At 44.7% G+C, this 21,496-nt stretch overlaps 1 protein-coding gene across 2 annotated transcripts in view; it reads right to left on the bottom strand.

Moving 5' to 3' along the window:
- The window catches only part of cysu (Curly Su), a 51,982-nt gene extending 32,419 nt beyond the window's left edge, over positions 1-19,563 (bottom strand). For both annotated transcript variants that reach the window (XM_071659590.1, XM_071659589.1), the window contains exon 1: positions 19,359-19,563. Coding sequence is in view for 1 of the 2 variants with exons in the window: in XM_071659589.1 (XP_071515690.1) it covers positions 19,359-19,363 (5 nt within the window). In the remaining variant the exon portion in view is untranslated. The remainder of the gene's footprint in view (positions 1-19,358) is intronic.
- Positions 19,564-21,496: the final 1,933 nt, after the last annotated feature.

The raw sequence follows: 21,496 nt of genomic DNA on the forward strand, positions 1-21,496 counted from the left end.
AGATTTTACTTGTGGTGTAACAATATATATATATATATATATATATATATATATATATATATATATATATATATATATATATATATATATATATATATATATACAGCGCTTTTGGTGGAACAGAATAACTGATGAAAAACACATCAGATAAATGGCTGAAGGCCGTATGTGATCGCCCTAAACGGAATGAGGAATAATTGTATGAAGACTTTACATATATTAGTTCATTAGCGAATCTTTAGCTGCCAATTAAAGGTTAAAAAACAAAACAAAAAAAAGTAGCATAGTTCTGTTCTGGCCAGACATTAGGATCATGATCAAGGGCTCACTGAACCCGGATCAGCTCACCCCAGGCCGGACGGAAAGATGTGGCAAGACACCTGGACTCGCACGTTACGTATGTTGTGAGATGATATATACTAATAACCCGAAGCGCTGAGGTCGACTTGTGCCTTGCTTCTTTTTCTGGAACCTGGAGACGGGCGGGAGTTACATAACTCTGTGTGGGAGAAATGCAACTTCTTGTACCCTTCAGACCTGTTTTGATGTACCTTGTGGTGACCTAGCAATTCAGGCCCCGGTTTTTTCGTATCCTCCCCCGTCGGTTGTGGCAGTATGGAAAATTTTACAGGAAAAGGTTGAATTACCTGTTAGACAGGATAGGGAAGCGCAACCACCTTCACTGGTTTGGTACATCTGGGTCAGTGTTGCTGATTGACTTGAAAGGGAAGAGAAGTTTGTCTGGCGGTGGTACCAAATTTCAAGAGAGATATAGAATGGTCCGATGATTTTTGGCAACTCACTTTATAAGGTATTAATCAGAATATACATTATCATTACCATTCGTCTTGTCTCACGGCAGGATCACTAACCTCATCCAAGTGTGCTACGTGTCTTTACGAGAAATATGTGGCTGAAAGACGGGGAAGACCCATCAGTTGCTGCCAAAAGCAGAGACGAAGCCTAGTTTCATGGAGTAGTAATGCTCCTGACAAACACATTATTGGTTCTGGCAGGTGCGTCGATGGTGAGGAAACTGAGGTAAAATGAATGTTGGTTTAATTGACTCTTTTTTAAGAGGCACTGAGTAACATTTGATATATGCATGAGCTGAGTTATGCCCATGTAAGCGAGGACAGTATAAAGCGCGGACCCACACCACACACACAGCATGACTGTTAGGTGGGAGGGGTGAGGGGTGTTGCTGGTACGTACCGTCTCATGTGACTGGCATACTTTCAGATAATATATATATTTTTTTCCACTTAGGTCAATTTATACGCGTCATCTGAAAGCATTCTTGTGTTTTAAGATAACGATTTGAAATATAACTTGGGGTTAAAGCCCTTATTCTGTATTACGTTTGGCACGTCTTCCAAATCACTTTCATACATGGAATCAAACACACGTCTTCCTCACCTACTGTTAATGGGATCTGTAAGCCACATTCACGGGGTGGTAGACTGAGAAATAGACATCAACGTCTCTAGGTGAAGGGTGAGGCGATGTACGAAAGCCTTTACAAAAGACCGTTGGAATAGAAAAGAATAATCCAATCATGTTGTGCGCATCATCGAAAGTAATAATCCAATCATGTTGTGCGCATCATCGAAAGTCGAGCGTAAGTTATACATGTTCACCAGCATGTCTTCTCAGCTGGGTTAAAACTGCTGTCTCGCGATCATTCCATCTTGATCAAGCTCACGAGAATGAAGAGAAGAAAAAGCCAGCACATCATTGTTCTTTTAGAGAACCACTGTATTTTCCGTCGGCAGGAGGTGAGTTTTCGGAGGTGGTGCACGTTTTGCTTTTTTTTTTGTTGTTCTGGGGGAGGAGGGAGGGGGTGGGGGGGGTGATGCAAGGAAGGGGTCACGCGCGACCTACGCTTGCACTCGCAGGGAAAAAGCATCAGTCTGCGTGGACAGGCGTAAAAAGCTTTAGATATTTATTTATAGTCTCGTGAGCCATTCTGGAAAGCCATCAGTCACGTATCAAGACACACACGAGCGTGTTGGGGGGTGTGTGGTGAAGGTTTGATTGCAGGGTGTGGAAAAAGAATAAATAATCGATTTGTTTCCTTAAGTATTTGGATAACAGAAAAAAAAAAAAGCGTAATGGACGTGGCTGAATCTAAGCTTCCTGGAGTTTCCTGTGACGGCGACCTGTCATTCAGTTTGGCTGCTCAAGTACGACCCCTCTTGTTGTCCAAAGAATTAACGTAAAAAAAAGAAAGAAAGACCATTTCTTTGCGCTCCAGAATTCAGGTCACAACATAAAAGGGAATGTGTGCGGTATTAAAAAAAAAAAAAACCTTCAAATGGTGAATGTATAATGATTCTAGTAGTTACAGGATGGGTCAGTTACTTTTCTTTCCCCGGATGACCGTCTCTTTTAAAATCATACCACCACACTTGACAGAAAGAAAATAATAGTTCAGCTAGTGTTTGGGTCAGTGTGGGCGGGTAGCGGGAGAGCTATGTGATGCCAACGTTCGTCAGGCGTTGGCCGTAAGACCGGTTTCTGTGGTAAAAAGCAGTGAACGAGCACCAGCTTTAAGCATATTACATAATGTGCTGGTCTAGATTTTTCTCCCCAAACAGTGAGCAAGAAACGGTGCGTGAAAACAGCTGAGTCAAGCAGTGTCCGAGTTAGAAAAAAAAGAAAAAAAAAAGGTAGCACCGCCACTTGAGCTCTTCCTTCGCCTAAGATTTCCTTGCTGGCTTGTCCTACCCAACGCTTCCGCTGTGCAGTGACATCACTTAAGCTTCATTTAATGCCGTATTAAACCCAGCCTGAAAACGTCAGAAAGTAACAAAAGCTTTTAGAAAGTAACAAATACTTTTAGAAAGTAACGGGAATTTATAGGCTCAAACGGTAAATCATTCTGGTCCTTCGCTATATTATAGAAGATATCGGTTTAATGTATTGACTAGGCTCTTAGCACAAATAGGTCGCAGTGGTTTATTTTTTTTATTCTAAGACAGGCGACCACTTACTAATCAGTTGTCCAAGGTTGTAGCTCTTTTTTTTCCCCGTGCAACTGACGCAAAATCCGCAGAATGTTGCATGCGTCGAACTTAATGTGGAGAACTTGAGGTCGCAAAACTGTACAGACAGCGTACGATGCAGGTTGGCGAAGGCTTTAATCCCCCCCCCCCCCCTCTCTGCCCCAGTAAACCAAGAACTGTGCGGGAAGTGATTGTGCTAATGAGGGAAGGACCCAAGCGAGTCCTTCAGTCTTGGGTCTGGCGGAGTTGCTGAGTCATAGGCGCTCCGCCATGAAGCCTGTTGCATGACATGATCTTCCGGTTTGTTTACTAATACCGTATGTTTACGGAACAGATCCAAATGGTTACGCGTGTGAATTCCTCTTTAACGTTTATTATATACATATCAGCCGCAAGATGGAGTATGCTCAGCTGTAGGATTGTGCAAACAAAACAAAGTAATGAAAGTGGAAGGATGAGTCATATATAGCAACAATGGGAAACCGGAGAACCGTTCGCAAATTGGATTCTTTTGAAATGACCGCAAGGTGGTTCTGTAACTCTTTTCATATCAAAATGCTTCACACCTGATCACTTTCCGATTACAGATGCAACATGATTTTAACTGATAAATTAGAGTACAGCATTTTTTTTATTCCTTTGATTATTATTATTTATCATACTTGGTTGACGACAGTATTCATCATGCATTTTCAAGACAGCTCTTCCAAGTCAGGCTGTACTTTCTCGTTGAACAGTGACTGCACTGCTCCACGTCACGCGTTCCTTTCTCGTTAATTGTGTCCACTCCTCCTTCAGGTCAGACGCCACTTTTTGTACATTCATGGCCATTGTTCCATCTCAGGCTGTAAGTACTTGTTTTTGGTCTTTACTTTTCACTTTATTCATGACGACTGATCTAGGACAAATGTTACTTTTTGTTTGTTCTTGACTTCCAGGTCATGATCAGTGCTCCAGATCAAATTGTACTGTCTTCATTATCTATGACTTCCACTGCTCCAGGTCAGACGTCACTTCCTTGTCTGATTACGACTGGCACAGGTCAGGGTCAACAAGCCTTACCATTGTGCTATCATGACCACTGGGTCAGGCATGTGACCTGGGAAACATCAGTCGTAAACTCTGGACTGATCTTAAGAAAAATATCTCAAACGCTTGGAGCGCAGCACAGACCATGGTTGTTAATTGACAGCTCCCTCCCTGGCCATCCGACCGTCTACTTTCTCTGCAACATTGACCTGCATTACCTGTACCCACGAGTTTTGGCAGGGTTGGTGGCCAATCAACGAGCGTTCTCTCCGTCTCACTTGTGTCCACAGCCGCCCCGTGGGGTTTGAGTCAAACCAGTACAGAGCGATTGAGGAGTAGCGATTTCTTGTCAGCTGTGTGGTAGAGATTCGGGCGAGGGAGCTTTCACGGTGTACCTAAGTGTGAGGCGGTGAGACCGGCGCTGGCTGAAACCGGATATCAAATCGACATTTCCATTTTCACCGTGGGGTTCGATCATGTGTATTTAGGTTGGGTTAAATGAAAATATAGAGTTCGACTTTCCAAGAAATACGTTATGATATGAAATGCATTGTAGTGTTCATAATTATAAATGATTATATATATATATATATATATATATATATATATATATATATATATATATATATATATATATATATATATTATCCCTAGGGATAGGGGAGAAAGAATACTTCCCACGTATTCCCTGCGTGTCGTAGAAGGCGACTAAAAGGGGAGGGAGCGGGGGGCTGGAAATCCTCCCCTCTCATTATTTTTTTTTTAATTTTCCAAAAGAAGGAATAGAGAAGGGGGCCAGGTGAGGATATTCCCTTAAAGGCCCAGTTCTCTGTTCTTAACGCTACCTCGCTAACGCGGGAAATGGCGAATAGTTTGAAAGAAAAAAAAAAAAAATATATATATATATATATATATATATATATATATATATATATATATATATGAAGGCAGCAAGTATGAATATGTGCATGTGTATATATGTATATGTATGTATACGTTGAAATGTATAGGTATGTATATGTGCGTGTGCGCCCGTTTATGTATATACATGTATATGTGGGTGGGTTGGGTCATTCTTTCGTCTGTTTTGATGACGCGGGAGACGGCGATTAAGTACAATATATATATATATATATATATATATATATATATATATATATATATATATATATATATATATATATATATATATATATATAATCGAGATAAAAGAATTCCTCAGAAAAATCCGTTTCGTGACCTTTGTCATTTGAAAGAAAAAAAAAAGAATGTGATTAAATAGTCATCTTGAAACCTTATTAATTGTTATGATTTATACGTTGAGTGTAACGGACAAAGCCTTAGATTAAGATATATTCTATAGACACTGAGACGTGTATTTCTTACTTGTGTCCTCAACCCGAGTTTGATGACGAAGCTGTGCGTGTAATACAATAGTGAGCTTGAAAACAAAACAAAACAAAAATGTCCCTTGAGTTTGACAGCTTTAGCCCTATGTATATCATGTCAGTCCTTGAGTGCAACTTAAAGTCCTGAGTACATATATTCCTCACCCCTGAGTACAACTTTAGTCCTGAGTACATGTTCGTACAACCTCATTTCTCAGTATATCATCCTCATTCCTGAGTACATCATCCTTATTGTGAGTGCAACTTTATCCAGGGGAAAGAGGCCTAAAGGTTAAGAAATGACAAATCGCATTAGATTCCTAACCTCGACGCACAAGGAAGTGATGTGGTCTGTGTAATTTCCGCCCGCCATTATGGTAATGATTCTGTTGTACCTCGTCACAGCTGTGTCGACTCAATGTTTCCTCTGTTTTCGCTAGAGGGAAGAACATTTGGCCAAATGGACGAATTGGAAGGTAAGGGAAAAAGGATGAATGGAAGATTATATAAAGTATTACAAACTGAAATACAGAGGAAGTGGAAGCGAAGACGATGAGTTGTTTCGCTTCCACTTTCTCTGTATTTCAGTTTGTTATACTTTATATAATATATAATTCCTTAATGATATCTTAGTATAAAAAAACCTCGACTGAGATGACGTAGATAATGTTAAATAATTTCATGAGGTTTCACGAGAGTAACCTTTTCCAGCGTACAATAACAAATTTCTCCGTACATCTGAGCGTGATGGTGGTGGAGCCAGTGCCTGTGAATGTGGCAACGATTCCCGGCACAATAACCGAGCCCGAAAGACGACAGCTGGTATGTGCACGCACACAACCCCACCAGTATCGTAACCAATTGTTCTGGTGGATATGACGATAACAACCCCCAACTACCTTACTACCTCTAAAGATAACGATGGAACAATACACGGGCAACGTGGAAGTGAAGTGTGTGTGTGTGTGTGTGTGTGTGTGTGTGTGTGTGTGTGGATCAGACAGCATCTCTTGTCTCAGTTCCACAAGTGAACAGCAACACGCACAAGCGCTCGCACACCAAATAATTGGCGCGGAAGGAAAATCAGGCAGTCTCTTCAAGGCAGTCCGGCAGGTTTCCTCAAAACCGCAAAGTGCAGGACTCTCTTGGAGAGCCAGGGAACCTCGTCCTTCTGTTCGGATATCACTCCTTCGAATAACAGACCAGCGCCTGATTGCGCTGTGAACCAGAAGCCAGGCTGCCATCCTGCTCCGTGCCTCAGTGTTGGGACGCAGGCGTGGCGTCTGCATTTAACGCTCTAAAGCGGTGAGCACGACGCGTGCAACCCTTCGCGATGATGGTGTGGCCTCTCTGAGGGCCATCGCCAGGCACGCTCCTTCGGGTAGAACGGGTCGTACTGTTATGCTCAGGGCGTTAAAGTTAGAAGTGTTGGTCAGCCGTCTAGAACGGTTGTGAAGTAACCTATTTCCGGTGATATATTTCTTTTTTATTCCCTAATGCCCTTGTGAACCAGACAAACCCTGGTTTATACAGCATTAAACGGGATGGTACGATAGAACTCCCTTATAGACAAGAAAACACTGGTTTATAAATCACGAAAGAACTGGTACGATATAAAACCCTTGTATACAGTAAGAACGTTCGAGAATGATAATAGCCTTTGAGCCCAGTCACCCAAATCATGGCATTCATCGGCGATATGTTTCTTGTTGATTTCACCTACACTAGCAGATTCGGGTCCTTTCGGGCCTTCGTGTGCTAGCTTCTGCAGCAGATTGGCATTCTTATTCTGTCAGTGAAATGCATAGACTTAGCAGCGAATGTGTATGGCAATGGGAGGGGTGGGGGTTAGTCATCGTGCTTCAGATAACTTCCTCGGCATGTCTAATGGACAAACAGGACGGCCTTTTTATGCCATAGATTTTGGATTACACTATTTCATGCTTTCTACCAGGAGGTCACAGCCTTGGATGGTACATGCGACAGTTTCACCAAACTAGCACGGCACATTTGACAGTGTTACCACCCATGCCGCTATAAGTGACAGTGTCACCACCCTGACCGGTTCAGGTAATTGTGTCATCACCCTGGCCGGTACAGAGGCTGCTGGTCTAAAGGAATGTGTTGGCTTTTGTCGCTGGCGTCTCGCGTCGACCCACAGGCCGCCACGAGAGGGAAAGGTTGGAGCCAAAAGTGAGATCTCGCATATATATATATATATATATATATATATATATATATATATATATATATATATATATATATATATATATATATATTGCATTTCCATCACGCTTCATATCTCGCTTGACTGACCTTGGACCGTCAGGTTTACACCAGTAAAGCAAAAGTAGGAAGCCATTTATTTCACCAGAATCTAGCCGTCGAATTAGTAGCTCTGTCCCCAAGGAATACACAGAACAGTTTGAATGACAACAGTAGCTCGTATTTTGTACTAAGATCTTACCAGCGAAGTCGGCTTGGTGACGTCAGGTGCGGAGTTGAACCGAGAGTTTGTGGAGCAGAAAATCCAATGATTAAGCGAAAATAAACTATAGTGTTTCTCTCCTCAAGTCACAGGTAACAAAATGGCCGTCGTCTTTCATGATCTCGGCTGAAACAGGTCTTAACATTACCACAATAACAGGTGCTCGCACACTTGAGGTATTCTGTATACATTCAGTTAATAGCTGTTTACGCTTTCAAATTGTATCTTTATTTGATGATGAGTGACATCTAACGACTCGGAATCATTGTTAATATGTTCAAGATATCGCACCGTTGACATACCTTAAATCATGCAAGACTAAGATGATATACTCTCTCAGTGGTAAGAAATTTTCTTTTTCCATGATTTCGAAATTTCATGGAGAAAAAAAATGCAAAATGATATATTCTCAGTGGATAATAACTATTTTTTAAAAGCGACTTAACGTGTAACAAGAATTGGGCTCGAGAGCGGCCGGTTCGGAGGGAGAACCCTGAAAGAAACAATGGCGACAGCAAACAAAAGCGCAACGGTGAGAGTGTTGCGTGGGGTGGGGCTGCCAGGCTTACGTAACGCACACAGCGTTCGTGAGGCATGCCTCCGTTATTGCTGTGTCATATAAATCAACTTATTGTTTGTTAAAACAGTACCTACAGAACAGCAACGTACGTTGAAACAATAATGCCTTTCATGTCCATCACAGCAACAGTCACTCGTAGCCCGTAAAGCCAGGCAAAACCAGTTTGGCAACGCGTTTCACAATTTAATTGTGCCAAAATACACGTTATAGCATCGGGGTTATATAAGAAGCTGAGGTTGAATGGAAAAACACGCTCAGGCATGTCGACACGAGAAAAAAAGCCCGCCAAACTACTGGCTTTACTGACCACGCTGGCCTCAGCAAATGGCCGCTGGGAAAGGCGAGAACTGTGGGATACAGCGTTCAATGTATCATTAGTAATGATTTATAGACGACTTGATTCGTGATGTGAGAGTGTACACATGGAAATACATAACATTCACACATATAGACAAACGAAAGGCACGCGCACGAGCGCGAACACATGCACACGAGCACTGGCACACACACACACACACACACACATACACACACACACACACGCATGCACGCACGTACGCTCACTCACATATTTGAACGGTACATTGGCACAGTTAAGAATAAAACGAATTTCATTCTCAATATCAAGGCAAAAAAATATAAATGTTTTCTCTCATGCATTTCGACGAAACTTTTGCACCGAGATCACAAAGTCCCAGCCCAGCCCTTGTCTGAACTGTGGACAATAATGAACGTTTAATGTATATAGTGTTAACAAGTGACAACTGGCGGTGGAAGGAGAGAGAGAAGGGGGAAAAAAAAAGATTTAACAATATCTGTGAAGTTAACTTGTGGTGAGAGAGGCCGCTGGCGTTGGTGATGGCAGGAAACAGCGAAGGTTAAGTTTATGCCATGTTAACAAGTGACAACTCATGCTTGTAAGAAATATTGAAGGTTAGATTTATGTAGAGGGATAACCTAATGTTTGGCATCTGGCGGATGAAGGAGATAATGAGGGATGAATATATGTATATGGTCGTGGCCCGTGGCGAGGGGCGGTTGGCGGAGGTGGCTGGGCCAACCAGGCTCCATGTGGCAGTGAAAGGCTGTGTAGACTCATTCTTTGAGTCGTGGGGAGAGTCGGGGGTGGAAGGAAGGGTGGGGGGGTCTCAATACTCATGGAGAGAGAGAGAGAAGAGAGAGAGAGAGAGAGAGAGAGAGAGAGAGAGAGAGAGAGAGAGAGAGAGAGAGAGACTCACCTGGTCTGACTCACTCTCACCTCAGGCCAGGTGGAGTGTTTTACCTTGGTAATAATGGACGTATTGATAAAGTTACAACCCCAGGAGTCTCTTCTGTCTTTATGGAACTCCCGCAGCGCTCAGGAAGCCGGCCACGTCTACCGGCCGTGTGTGTGTGTGTGTGTGTGTGTGTGTGTGTGTAATGATAGAACCCCCAGACTTCTTTTATGGGGCTCCTGTGCAGACTCAAGTTTGCGCTCCAGTAAGTAGCAGAGAAATGATAGACTCATTCGAAGTGAAAAGTTCCTCAGTGACGCTGTACTCTTTATCGTCCAATTTTGGAACAACCCTCGGGTAAGATGGCTTAAGGGTCAGGTCAAATGTCGGGCCACCCTACCCAGGCGACGTTACCGTTGTGCTCAAACGGTCAAGAATGAGTAGCGAGTCCCCAGCGCCACGGGGCCTAAGACGGAGGTCACCATAGGGGACCCACGTCAGACCTAACCTGTGCGGCCGCTGCTCTGGTCGACGTCAGACCCCAGCTTGGGGTGGCCGCTGCTCTAGACGAAGTACTCCGTGTCATGTGGGAACCCCAGTTGTCGGACGCATTAATTACCGACTAAACTGCGTGTGTAAAGGTATATGATCTGCCGTGCTAGAAGACCTCACTTACCCGCGATGAACTGGACACTTTGCTATTGCACGGCGGTACGACGCTTGAACACGACGGTACGATGACCCAGCCTTTAGCTAGTTCAACCCATCAGACCCAAGGGTCGTTCACAGAGGGTTCAGTAGTGTTCCCTCCCCAGAAGAAGCCAATGGAGATTGTTCTGTCGTATTGACCCTGTTATCTGCAGGCGGGAAAAGATTATTATCTCCATGTGCAGTTATTTGGCTGAGCGATCACTCATCTCGATATAATGCCCGTCATTCTACGGCCTAAGGTGTCGATACCGGCCGCTTGGGTACACCAGGTGCCTGCTGCCGGGGTTGTATCCCAAACTCTCTTACGGTAGACCAGAACAGGACCTGAGGGGGTAAGATCGTGAGGTTTACTTCACAATATTAGGGTTTCCCGCCTCGGGGGTCGGTCGCCATCATTGTTGTTGTTCTGGCGTCCACGGTTCCTCGTCTTGATGTAGCCAGGAACCCTCAACACTCGAGTGATTGTGGACATCATTTTACATTATTTTTCTCGTAACATCCGACCTCACCCAGGTGTGACTCATGTCCCGTGAACTTTGAGCACTATCAACTGTGAACGTAAAACTAGAAGGCTATCATCTGTGAAACTGAAATGTGTATGATACAAAATAAGATTTAGTCAGTCAATCAACGACGTCTCAGAGTTCACTGCAGAAAGTGAAATGCAGTGAATGCTTTCACCTGTGGCAGTGCTGATGCACTAGTCATTGTAGAGAGCTTGGTGTGTTAGGGTGAATAAAGTCTGTCGAAGGGAAATATTGCCCTTGATATCACACAGGAAACAGTAACACTTCAGGCTAGTTAAAAGGCAACAGTCAGATACCATCTGCTACCGACATTTGCTCGGCGATCCTTTTCCTTATCTAGCAATAATCTGTGACTAATATTTCGTCAGTTTCGGCTCCATTGACTGTGAAGGATCGTGGAATGGTTTAGCGTGGAACGAACCGCTGCATATCCTGCAGGATGGTTCAGAGTGGAACGAACCGCTGCATATCCTGTAGGATGGTTCACGGTGGAACGAATTATTGCATATCCTGCGAGACGGGTTCGAGTGGAACGAACTATTGCATGTCCTACAGGATGGTTCAGCATGGAGCGAACCGCTGCATATCCTGACGTCAGACGGCCATCGTAAATACTATTTCTTTTAGGGAACTGGCGAAGGAAAATCTTGGCGCTTAGTTGAGGCTTTGTGTGTAGGAGTTTGTCTTGGCTCGTCTATGCAATCGGAAGCCAAGACTGCTTCTCAGAGTCATCGGGAAACTGCGGAGTTCAGTTATTGCTCGAGACATTACTCTTTATCCGGAAATGTAGAACAGCAAATGAATCTTGGTCCGAGAGACGTGCATCTCCGTATGTATCATTTTCTCTCCATCATTCCACCTTCCATACCCTCCCCCGAGCGGGCTAGGCTACGGTGCAAGGTATCGTGGGCTTCGGGTGTTCTGAAGGCACACATACGAGTAAAATAGACATACGTAGATAGGGAGAGATTTCTTAAAGGAGTCCCAGACGACATGAAGCATGATCAGGACCTTAAAGAAAAGAAAAAAAAGTATGCAGAACAAAAGGGTATGACAAGAAGTTAGGCAAACGTGTAGAAGGGGAATGTGAGGAAGCAGTTCTTCAGCAACAGATTTGTGGACTCGTGCAACGAGCCGAGCCAATGGGAAGTAAATGTGCGAGACTGTGTACAATTGGACATCCTATACGGTAAAGATCCATCGATAATTTGCCCGTGTCGAGCCACCCCACCCCGACCGTATGTTTGTACACACACATTGGTAATAGTTGCAGTGGTACGCAAGCGAGGCTACGCTTCCTCTGGTATGCAAACGAGGCTACGCTTCCTCTGGTATGCAAGCGAGGCTACGCCTCCTCTGGTATGCAAGCGAGGCTACGCTCCCTCTGGTATGTAAGCGAGGCTACACTTCCTCCAGTAAAGGACACTCGAGTGTAAACTTTCACGACCTTGAGTGTAAACTTTCACGACCTCCGGACCAAAGCTTTAATTTTTTGTTAAACGATCGTAAAGTTTACAGCGTTGATTACGCTTGATTTTAAGTGAGTTTCAGCAGACTATCTCACGCATTTTATTGTCTGAATTTCTTTTTTTTTTAAGGGGATTAATGAATTATCACTTCGTTGCCAGTTTTGATATAATCTTCTTAAGAGTCATTCATATTGCAAAATACTTTATATATATTTTCTTATAAAGGTCGTTCATATATATATATATATATATATATATATATATATATATATATATATATATATATATATATATACTTTCTGTTGAATACATTTCAAACGAAGATAGTGTAACCAGTGGTCCTCGAAGTGTAAAATGTGAAATCATTAAATTAGGTTCGGTGTTACAGATGACAGCCAGATTTTCACGTGTGGCCGGAGCCTGAAACACGTGAAAATGAACATGGTCATGAGACGCCGGGAAGTGAAATGAGGTGACTTGGTGAACGAGACCCCTGGAGGCCATTTTCTCAGCGCGAGACCAGCGAGACACAGTGACGAGACCCGGGAGCAGGACACCTCTTTTTGTCCAGGTGTGTCCCCTACTGATGGGGGGCTGTTAGCGAAGACTTCGGAGTGTGTATACTGTGGGAATATCGTCACCCGCTGTGACCTTGTTATATACCTTGTTATATACACGGTATGAGCACGAAACCGCGCCTTTCTTGACGTGCTCCCGGCCATAGAACCGAGACACATCATCACCAATGAACGAAACGTAATGAAATTCACAAAATACTATCGTTCTCCCTCTGTACATCCAAGGGAAGCGGCTCGCCTGACGGTGAGTGACGGCTTTGTGAAGCAGAGCAGGAGGCAGGAGGCTTAAAGAGAGCGGTCCAAGCCTTACACGAATATCTAATGTTTGGACTACCAGTCATAAAACTGCCCGGGAAGCCAACATTATTAGGCGGTCTATAAGGAAATCTTTCACCCAGATAGAATACGTTTTGTGATGTTGTACACAACATGTATAAGAACCCCCACCTTGATAAATGTATGAAGGACTGCGTCTCCGAACTACAAGAGAAATGTTACTCGCTTGGAAGATGTCCAGCGCGGAGCCATCAAACTTACTACCGAGCTACGGAATAAAAGTTATAAGGAAAGGTTAAAGGTTTTAAAGTTATTATCAGTGGAGAAGCGACGGATGAGAGAGGATCGAATAGAGATATACATAATGGTAAAAGTTAAAGAGCAAATTGATAATAATGTCTTCAAACGTGCAGAAATCACATTCTTAAAAAATTTCAACGAATTTACATAAGGAAAAGTGTTTGGACGACGGATGAGAGAAAAACAACAACCAGAAAAATAAATGGAAGAACAGTCTCCCACATGTAGTGGACGTCAGTACTACGAATGAACCTTATTTCTTCCACGACGCGGCGGCCCAGCACAAACACCTTAACTTGAACATGACTCAGAGACAAGTCTTGGACCCAAGACAGACCATCGCTAGCTTACGGGAGCATCGCCAGCCATCTGCTGTGCTATCGGCATCGGCCACATTCCCCTGCCACACTCATGACCAGCGGTGGCTCTGGGGGTCGTCTCGCTGACTCTCCATTATGTAGACATTCTCTCTCTCTCTCTCTCTCTCTCTCTCTCTCTCTCTCTCTCTCTCTCTCTCTCTCTCTCTCTCTTTGGGGCGACTTTCACCCTCCAGCCTCACCGATTTTACCTTGCGGGCAAGGGTTCTCTCGGTGTCGCCCGCGTCAGGTAGTGGAGTTCTATGAATACTGTAATGCCGGGCGTTCGCTGACTCTTTTTCTTTTTCTGGAAACTCCAAACCAAACTTTTCTCAGTTTGAGTTGAATTTAGGTTGAGCCAGTTCTGGTTCAGTTGGGATTTTGTTTTCGTGTGAAGTTGTGAATTTTGCTCGTCAAATATTCACACATTTTCCCCTGTGATGGCGGATGTAATGTGACTCGAAAATACCGCGAACGCAACTACTGTACGTCGCCAGACACGGAACATTTGTCAGGTGATTCCTTTCCGGATTCTGGAAAGTCCGAATTTAATCCGTGTTCGGTTAACGTGGGTTACCTCTTCTTCTTCTTCTTCTTCTTCTTCTTCTTCTTCTCCTTCTTCTTCTTCTTCTTCTTCTTCTTCTCCTTCTTCTTCTTCTTCTTCTTCTTCTTCTTCTTCTCCTTCTTCTTCTTCTTCTTCTTCTTCTTCTTCTTCTTCTTCTTCTTCTTCTTCTTCTTCTTTTTTCTTTATCATTCTTACGTTCAGGAAACACTTGCACTGCATTGCGTGCCTCACGCGTCGTAATCTAAGTTCTTTCCTAAATAAAAACATTGACCTCGACAGCAGCAGCAGCACAGCAGCAGAGACTGGTATATAGGAGAAACTGTTAGAGTGTGCAGGATGATAACGTGGTGTATGTGAGTCCTCACAATGGATGGTGTTGTCGATGATGGGCACAGTCCCCAGAGAGAGGGAGGCGGGAAGGTAGGACAGGCTGAGGGAAGGCAGCCTCACACAGTCATGTCTCCCATTGCGGCCCGAAGATGCGCGCCAGTAACACTCCCTTTTCGCTGTCCGTCACCCTTCAAAGTTTCTGTGAGCTACCGGTCAGTATCATGTCCGTGTTTTAGGCAGTTCGTCCTACCCCAAATCCTCACGAACACACACACACACAAAAAAAAAAAAAAAAAACCCGAGTTCGAGAAATGTTTGCAGTCGAAGTCTGCCCTCGTCTTCCACGGAGTTCGAGTTGCACTTTGCCTTCAAGACTGTCCTTGAGCGGGAGCACGAGACCCTCGTCCTTCACAGTGACAATGAACATGGGTTCCCCCCCGCCCGCCACGCCCACCTGTGCTTTACGGTCCCTCATATATTTCATGTAATGGCTTAAAAAAAAAAAAAAATTGTTTTCTGTGTTTATGATTCCACCAACACACACACACACACACACACACACACACACACACACACACACACACACACACGCACACACACCTCTTGAAACATCATCCAAGATGTCGCTGGAGGAAAGGCAAAGTACCAAAGGAGAGGAAAGGGACATAAGTCACCCATTTCTGTAAGAAAGGAGGCTAGGAAGAGCCACTGAATTATAGACCAGTGTCCCCGGCCAGTGTGGTCTCTTAAGGTCTTGAAAAAGATAATCCGAAGAGAAATGGATGCCTTTCCATAGAAGAGAAATGATGTGCAGAGAAACAGCACAGTTTTGAGGAGAGTGGGTCGTGTGTAACGAATCTCAGATTTCGACCAGGGAGTGAGCTCTGCCTTGAACCAAAGGGAAGGCTGGGTCGATTGTTTGTGCCTAGACTGCCAGAGAGCATTTGACACTGTATGTATGGATGGCTGGTTAAGAGGCTGGATCACCAAGCAGAAATAAGTAGACGGGAGCAGAGGACCCTTGGCTGAGGAGTCTTCTCAAAATTGGTGGAGGTCACCAGTGGAGTGGCGCAAGGTTCAGTTTTGGGACCATTTCTCTTGATCACAAGGTCGTCATGAGGTTGGTGTGATACATGACTGATCAGGTCCAACCCGAGGGAATGTAAATTAATGAGGATGGGTATCGATTCTTCGACCAACCTCGAGGGAAGGATGAGCACCTAGGTTTTGAGTGTGGGTCGACTGCTGTGCCCAGGATTCAAAGAGAGGCGAGCTCGACCTCGAGCGGGCTCGTGCTAATTCATGGTTAGTAACGCTAAACACTATACCACGGAGGCTTTAGTGTTGTACGTGTGCGTGTGTGTGGATTGCCTAAATGTGAACATGGATTGAGAGTTGTGCACTCTTGCCCTAGTGCACTTCTTAACCTCACCTTTTTTTTTTCTCATGTATTATTTCGAATTTTCCCTTCGTTGCTGGCCTTGACTTCATCTTTGTTTAGTGTGTTCCATATGTTCACTATTCCGCTGGTGAAGTGATGTTTGCCATGTCCTGTCTGACACTTTCCTCTCCTAATGTTCCTTTATCTCCTCTGGTTTTGGAGTCCCATTGAAAAAGAAGAAGAAGAAAAAAAAAAGGACCATGTCAACGTTATCGTGACTTCTCTGAATTGGAAGGTTTCATCTTATGTCGTCTTCTCCTACCGTTTGGGTAAGTGGAGGGGCTTCCCTTCTCTTCTCATAAATCCCTCCACTTAGTTCGGGCAGCGTCCTTGTTGCTTTCCGTTGGACCTTCTCCAGGAGCTCTGTGTCCCCAGGTGTGGAGAGCAGTCTGCTGGAGCCTGACTCCAGCTGGGGACGACCCCTTACTTTGTCTGCATCGTCTGGAACACTTCGGTGTCTGTTTACAGGGAGGTGATGCACAAGACTTGTTTGCTTCTCTTACGTTCCTCCTCACGTGATATTTTGGTGGTGAGGTCGAGCTGCTTTGAACTTGGAAGTTCCCTTACACAGGCAGAGTCGTGTGATTTGTTTACCACAAAGTCGTAGTTACAGTCTGGTTTTCTCTCATCCTTTCCCATGACGTGTGTGTGTGTGTGTGTGTGTGTGTGTGTGTGTGTGTGATTACATATTTATACAGTGCAGGTAGGAAGTCCCACGCTCTGGGGCTCTGTTTCTTATTAAACTTTTTTTCCTTTCATAAACTTTTTCCCTTTTTACATTTGATTTTGTTTGCATTTATATTTCTTCATTTAGACTACCCCGTTCATTTATTGAAACAAAAGTCCTTCATACGTTTTTTTAACTCGTTCCTTACAGCATTTTGCTATTTGTTATTAACGATTTCGAAGAACTAGTCTTTGCCAGGACAGTCAGCTGGGCTTAGAAAGCCAAAGTTGTTATCGCGTCTCCCAGCATTCCTCTCCTTCCGGATTGATCAAACTCATAGCCACAAACTCCTCCCACCAACTCAACTCCCTTGATACCATTCACAATCGCTGTTGTTCTCTTCTAGACCTTCTCTATCATATCTGTACGTTCCTTCATGTAGGATGACCAAACTGGTGATGGGTACTTTAGTCTACTGTAACATGTAATCGTTATTCATGAGCATTTCCTTGTCCATGCATGTGAAGGAAGCTTTGATATTAACCAATAGTTTGGATAATATGTAAACCACCAAGTCCCTTTCTCACTCACATTCCTGTAATTTGTCTCCTGTGAGATGAAGGTCATCATATAGGCGTCCTTACGTTATGTCTCGGCTTCACCACTTTGCACTTGGTGGAACTGAACCTCATCAGCCGTGTATCTGACCAAGGCTGAGGCTTATATTCAGTCTTCTCTGTAGGGTTTCAAAGTCCTAGATTGTGCCGTGTGAGCAGGACGGTACGTCCTTTAAGCATGATGGTACCATCCATAGTGTCTGGATGGTACACATCTTGACCCCGAGGTTCCGATCCTAAGATATGATACCCTGGGCCTTTGACCCTGACCACTCAAGAGTCAGGTCAAAGATACCCGGTCGTCGACGAGACCCAAAGGAAATGAGCAGCTGGGTTGGCTGTGGGCCGGTTGCCAGTCTCCGGGTCTCGAACTCCGGCCCGTTAGACTGGTGGGTCGGAACGCGTAACCACTGCACAGCGAAGGCTCGTGTGTGTGTGTGTGTGTGTGTGTGTGTGTGTGTTTCATGACACCCGTTCCGATGACCTTCACTCTTACCTTCTGTGGTTCATTTGTCTGAATGTGTGTGTCTGTGTTCCACGCGACTATTGGCATGATTATGGAAACTCGCTGAGGTCAGGACGAGGTGTGTCCACTGCTCTGCCTCTCCTGCAGGACGCATGAGACCCGTTTGCTGGGTGTCGATGCACTTGAGCAGACACGAAGGAACATACCACCGTGATAGGGACATCAATGAACAACTTCGAGTCAGTAGTTTTGGTAGTTCGATGTGAACCCCTACGTCTTACACTGCCCGCAGCAGTCGAAGTCTTAGTCCTTGTTTAGAAAACGGCGAGTGAGCTGTTGTTGTGTGTACTGAGGATTACCAATGGTGTAGAATTTAAATCGATCGCAGGTTCTGGGGAAAGTGAGAATGCAAAAAGAAAAAAAGATTTTTTTTTTTTTTTGTGTGTGTGTGTGTGTGTGAACGTGGTGGTCATTGTGTTGCGTCAAGATTGTAGCTGCTGTGCTGCACTTAGCACAAGTGTTGTGTCATTGGCCTACAACATAGACCAACTCTACGTGATGTAAAAGAGTTAAAGAGCACTGAGGAATTGAAATATGTATACATTTTTTCAGTTACAGAAGTCATATGATGATAGCTTAAAGAAAAGCTTTATATATATATATATATATATATATATATATATATATATATATATATATATATATATATATAAGACAAATTTTCTTGATTACTCAACCATTAACCATGATTTTTTTCTTGCCAGACTTGGTCCCAGTTTTCAGTAAGTTAAAGTCACTATTTTTTTTACGAACTTGAGATTATCGTCCTGTTCTAAAAGAGTAAAATCCTCAGTCTTCCAAGGTTTCTGTAAAGTGACTAACGTTGTCTATCAGTGTAATGAAGAATTGCGAAACAAAACAGTTGATTCAAGAGTTTTAAGAAAAAGGTTATCGACTCCAGGATTGCTGGCGGAACCCATTTCCTCATCCCATGTACAATAGGTGGGGAGCAGCCCATGTACAGTAGGTGACGGGCAGCCCATGTACAGTAGGTGTAGGCAGCCCATGTACAGTGGGTGAGGGGTAACAACACTACGTGAAGCATGGATGTAGTACCTCCGGTTTGTACTGACTCAATGGTGTGGCATAAGTGAAATTGACTCATCTTTTCAACATGAGTCATAATTATTCCTAGCGACGGCTGTATTGTGGGAATGGAATACGATTTTCTGTTTCCCATCGAGCACTTAGTTCCAGTTCACGTTCTGATGCACACTTTCGTTATCTCGTGTTACGTCCAACGTATCTTAATGCATTACGACACATCTTGGAGCGTGAGGGGACCCACCTCATCTTAGCTGCGGCGAGGAGGGGGGGCCAGTGTCCGGCCGTGACAAGTGCGGGTAGGGCTAATGCAGCCGCAGTAGTCCAGGTAGTCCGGGGGTAGCGAGCGAAGGGTTGGGTCGGCGAGCGCGGCACAGGGAGATGCTGGCCGCGACTGAGGGAGAGAAGCAGTCACAAAGTTGGTGCGGTTAACACTGACTCCGCAATGATTCGCCACCTTTTATAACCCCGACTTCCCCACATTGTGTCGCCTGCCCCGCCCCCCTGACACGCCCCCCCCCTCCACCCTTCCCAGAGCACACACACACACACACACACACACACAAGCCTTCCTCTCTTACACGTCAGCGTAAACGGCCCCCTGCTACGCCCCCACAGGTGTCCGGTGACAGCCCGCCCCGCCCTGTGCCACGCCCGCCTTCCTGCGTGCACAGACCTCCCTCCCCTCCCGCATATACACCCCTACATCTACGAACACTGCGCCAGTATACCTGCACATTCACACACACACCCAGACCTACACGCCCACAGGTCACACACACCTGACCCACACACCCAGAACCATATATTCCCAGGCACACCTGCCCACGCACCGCGAGACTCACCGACGCGCTAACCCACGCTTCCGGGAACCCATGCAAGTGACCCATACTAAACCTTGACCCACATACATACAGCCTAGGACCGTTCAGGTGACCCACACTAGTCCAGACCCACACACAGACCCTGGCACACCCGTCACACCCACACGTCCATTGTAGACTCAGAACCTTCATATCCCTCACTTCCGTACATTCAAGAGAGGCTCTTGCTCCCACCAGACCCAGCCAGCCACCATGGATCCTCCTGCCACACCCTCATATCCCACAGTCCCACAACATACATCAGAGACTCCCAGTTACTTCACTCAGAACCACACGTGTTTAACCTTCCCCCGCGAACACCCCACCCTCACTCTCACCAGCCCCAACCGTAACTGAGACCACGTATAACATTCAGACTCACATGTTCATGAGACTTCACATCCAGGAGACCAACACATCAGTCAATGAACCCTGTCGCAAACTTACTCATGGTTAAGACTCATACCCCCGACCCACACACTCGTGGCTTGTTAGTGTCTTGTTCGTCTTTCAAAACAGATTTCATTTACAAGCTCTTCAGACAAGGTATGTTCATGTAAACTGTCAAAGGCGTCAGCGCCTTGATTAGTTTTATTGATACTTTCACATTTATTAGTATTATTATCATCTTTTCGGCCGGGGAATCTTTAGTGGGTAAGAGATAGATCGCTCTTACATTAACAGTGGAATGTCTGCCACCGATCACACCAGATACTTCCTACCATTTTTTTGGTACTTGAAACTTTTCACGCCATGAGAATGGATTTCTGGCCAGGGGCTCTTGACCATTAAGCAGTCATGCACTACCAGTCGAGGTATGAGTGTAGAGGTTGTGTTGTGAAACAGCAAATCCTTCGTCTGTGTCACCACAGCTTTAAACGACATCTGTGGCTGCTTTATGAAGGACCTCAGGGATCTTTGCTGAGCCGTCTGATGTTCCTGGAGTAAGTAGGTGGACAACGCTGGTACGTCCTCGTCAACAAGCTGGTCTCAAAGTCCCAGCGGATGACACCGACAGGATGATTCTGCCTTCACGTCTTAATCACCTCATTACTCGAGTCACGACGCAGTTGTACACGCGCTGCCCTTGGCTCCTCATAGATTATTTTTGCCCTTAGATTCTCAGTGATCCATTACTTGATGTTCCATGGAAACCAGGGCCCTTTAACTGACGCTCAGGTTCCTGTGCAGTATACAGACAAGAGCATGTTCCTGACACGAAATTCTTTAGGCTTGCGCATCACTGGGTCAGTGGAGTGGAAATCGCATTCCCTGAAAGTCCTGCAGGACACAGCAAAAACATGTCGGATATCGGCTTGCAATGATTGTAGGATATCGGCTTGCAATGATTGTAGGATACCGGCTCGCAATCTAGAATATCGGCTTGCAGTCAAAACCTGACTGACCAGGTGTACTGCTCCATTTACTAATCAATACTTTATCTTAAGTTATAGTATACTTATATGAGTTGGTGGTCGCAACACATCACGTCCACCTGATTAGAATGATTCATACATGT

Source organism: Panulirus ornatus, chromosome 68, assembly GCF_036320965.1.
Source record: "Panulirus ornatus isolate Po-2019 chromosome 68, ASM3632096v1, whole genome shotgun sequence".
Lineage (NCBI taxonomy): Eukaryota > Metazoa > Arthropoda > Malacostraca > Decapoda > Palinuridae > Panulirus > Panulirus ornatus.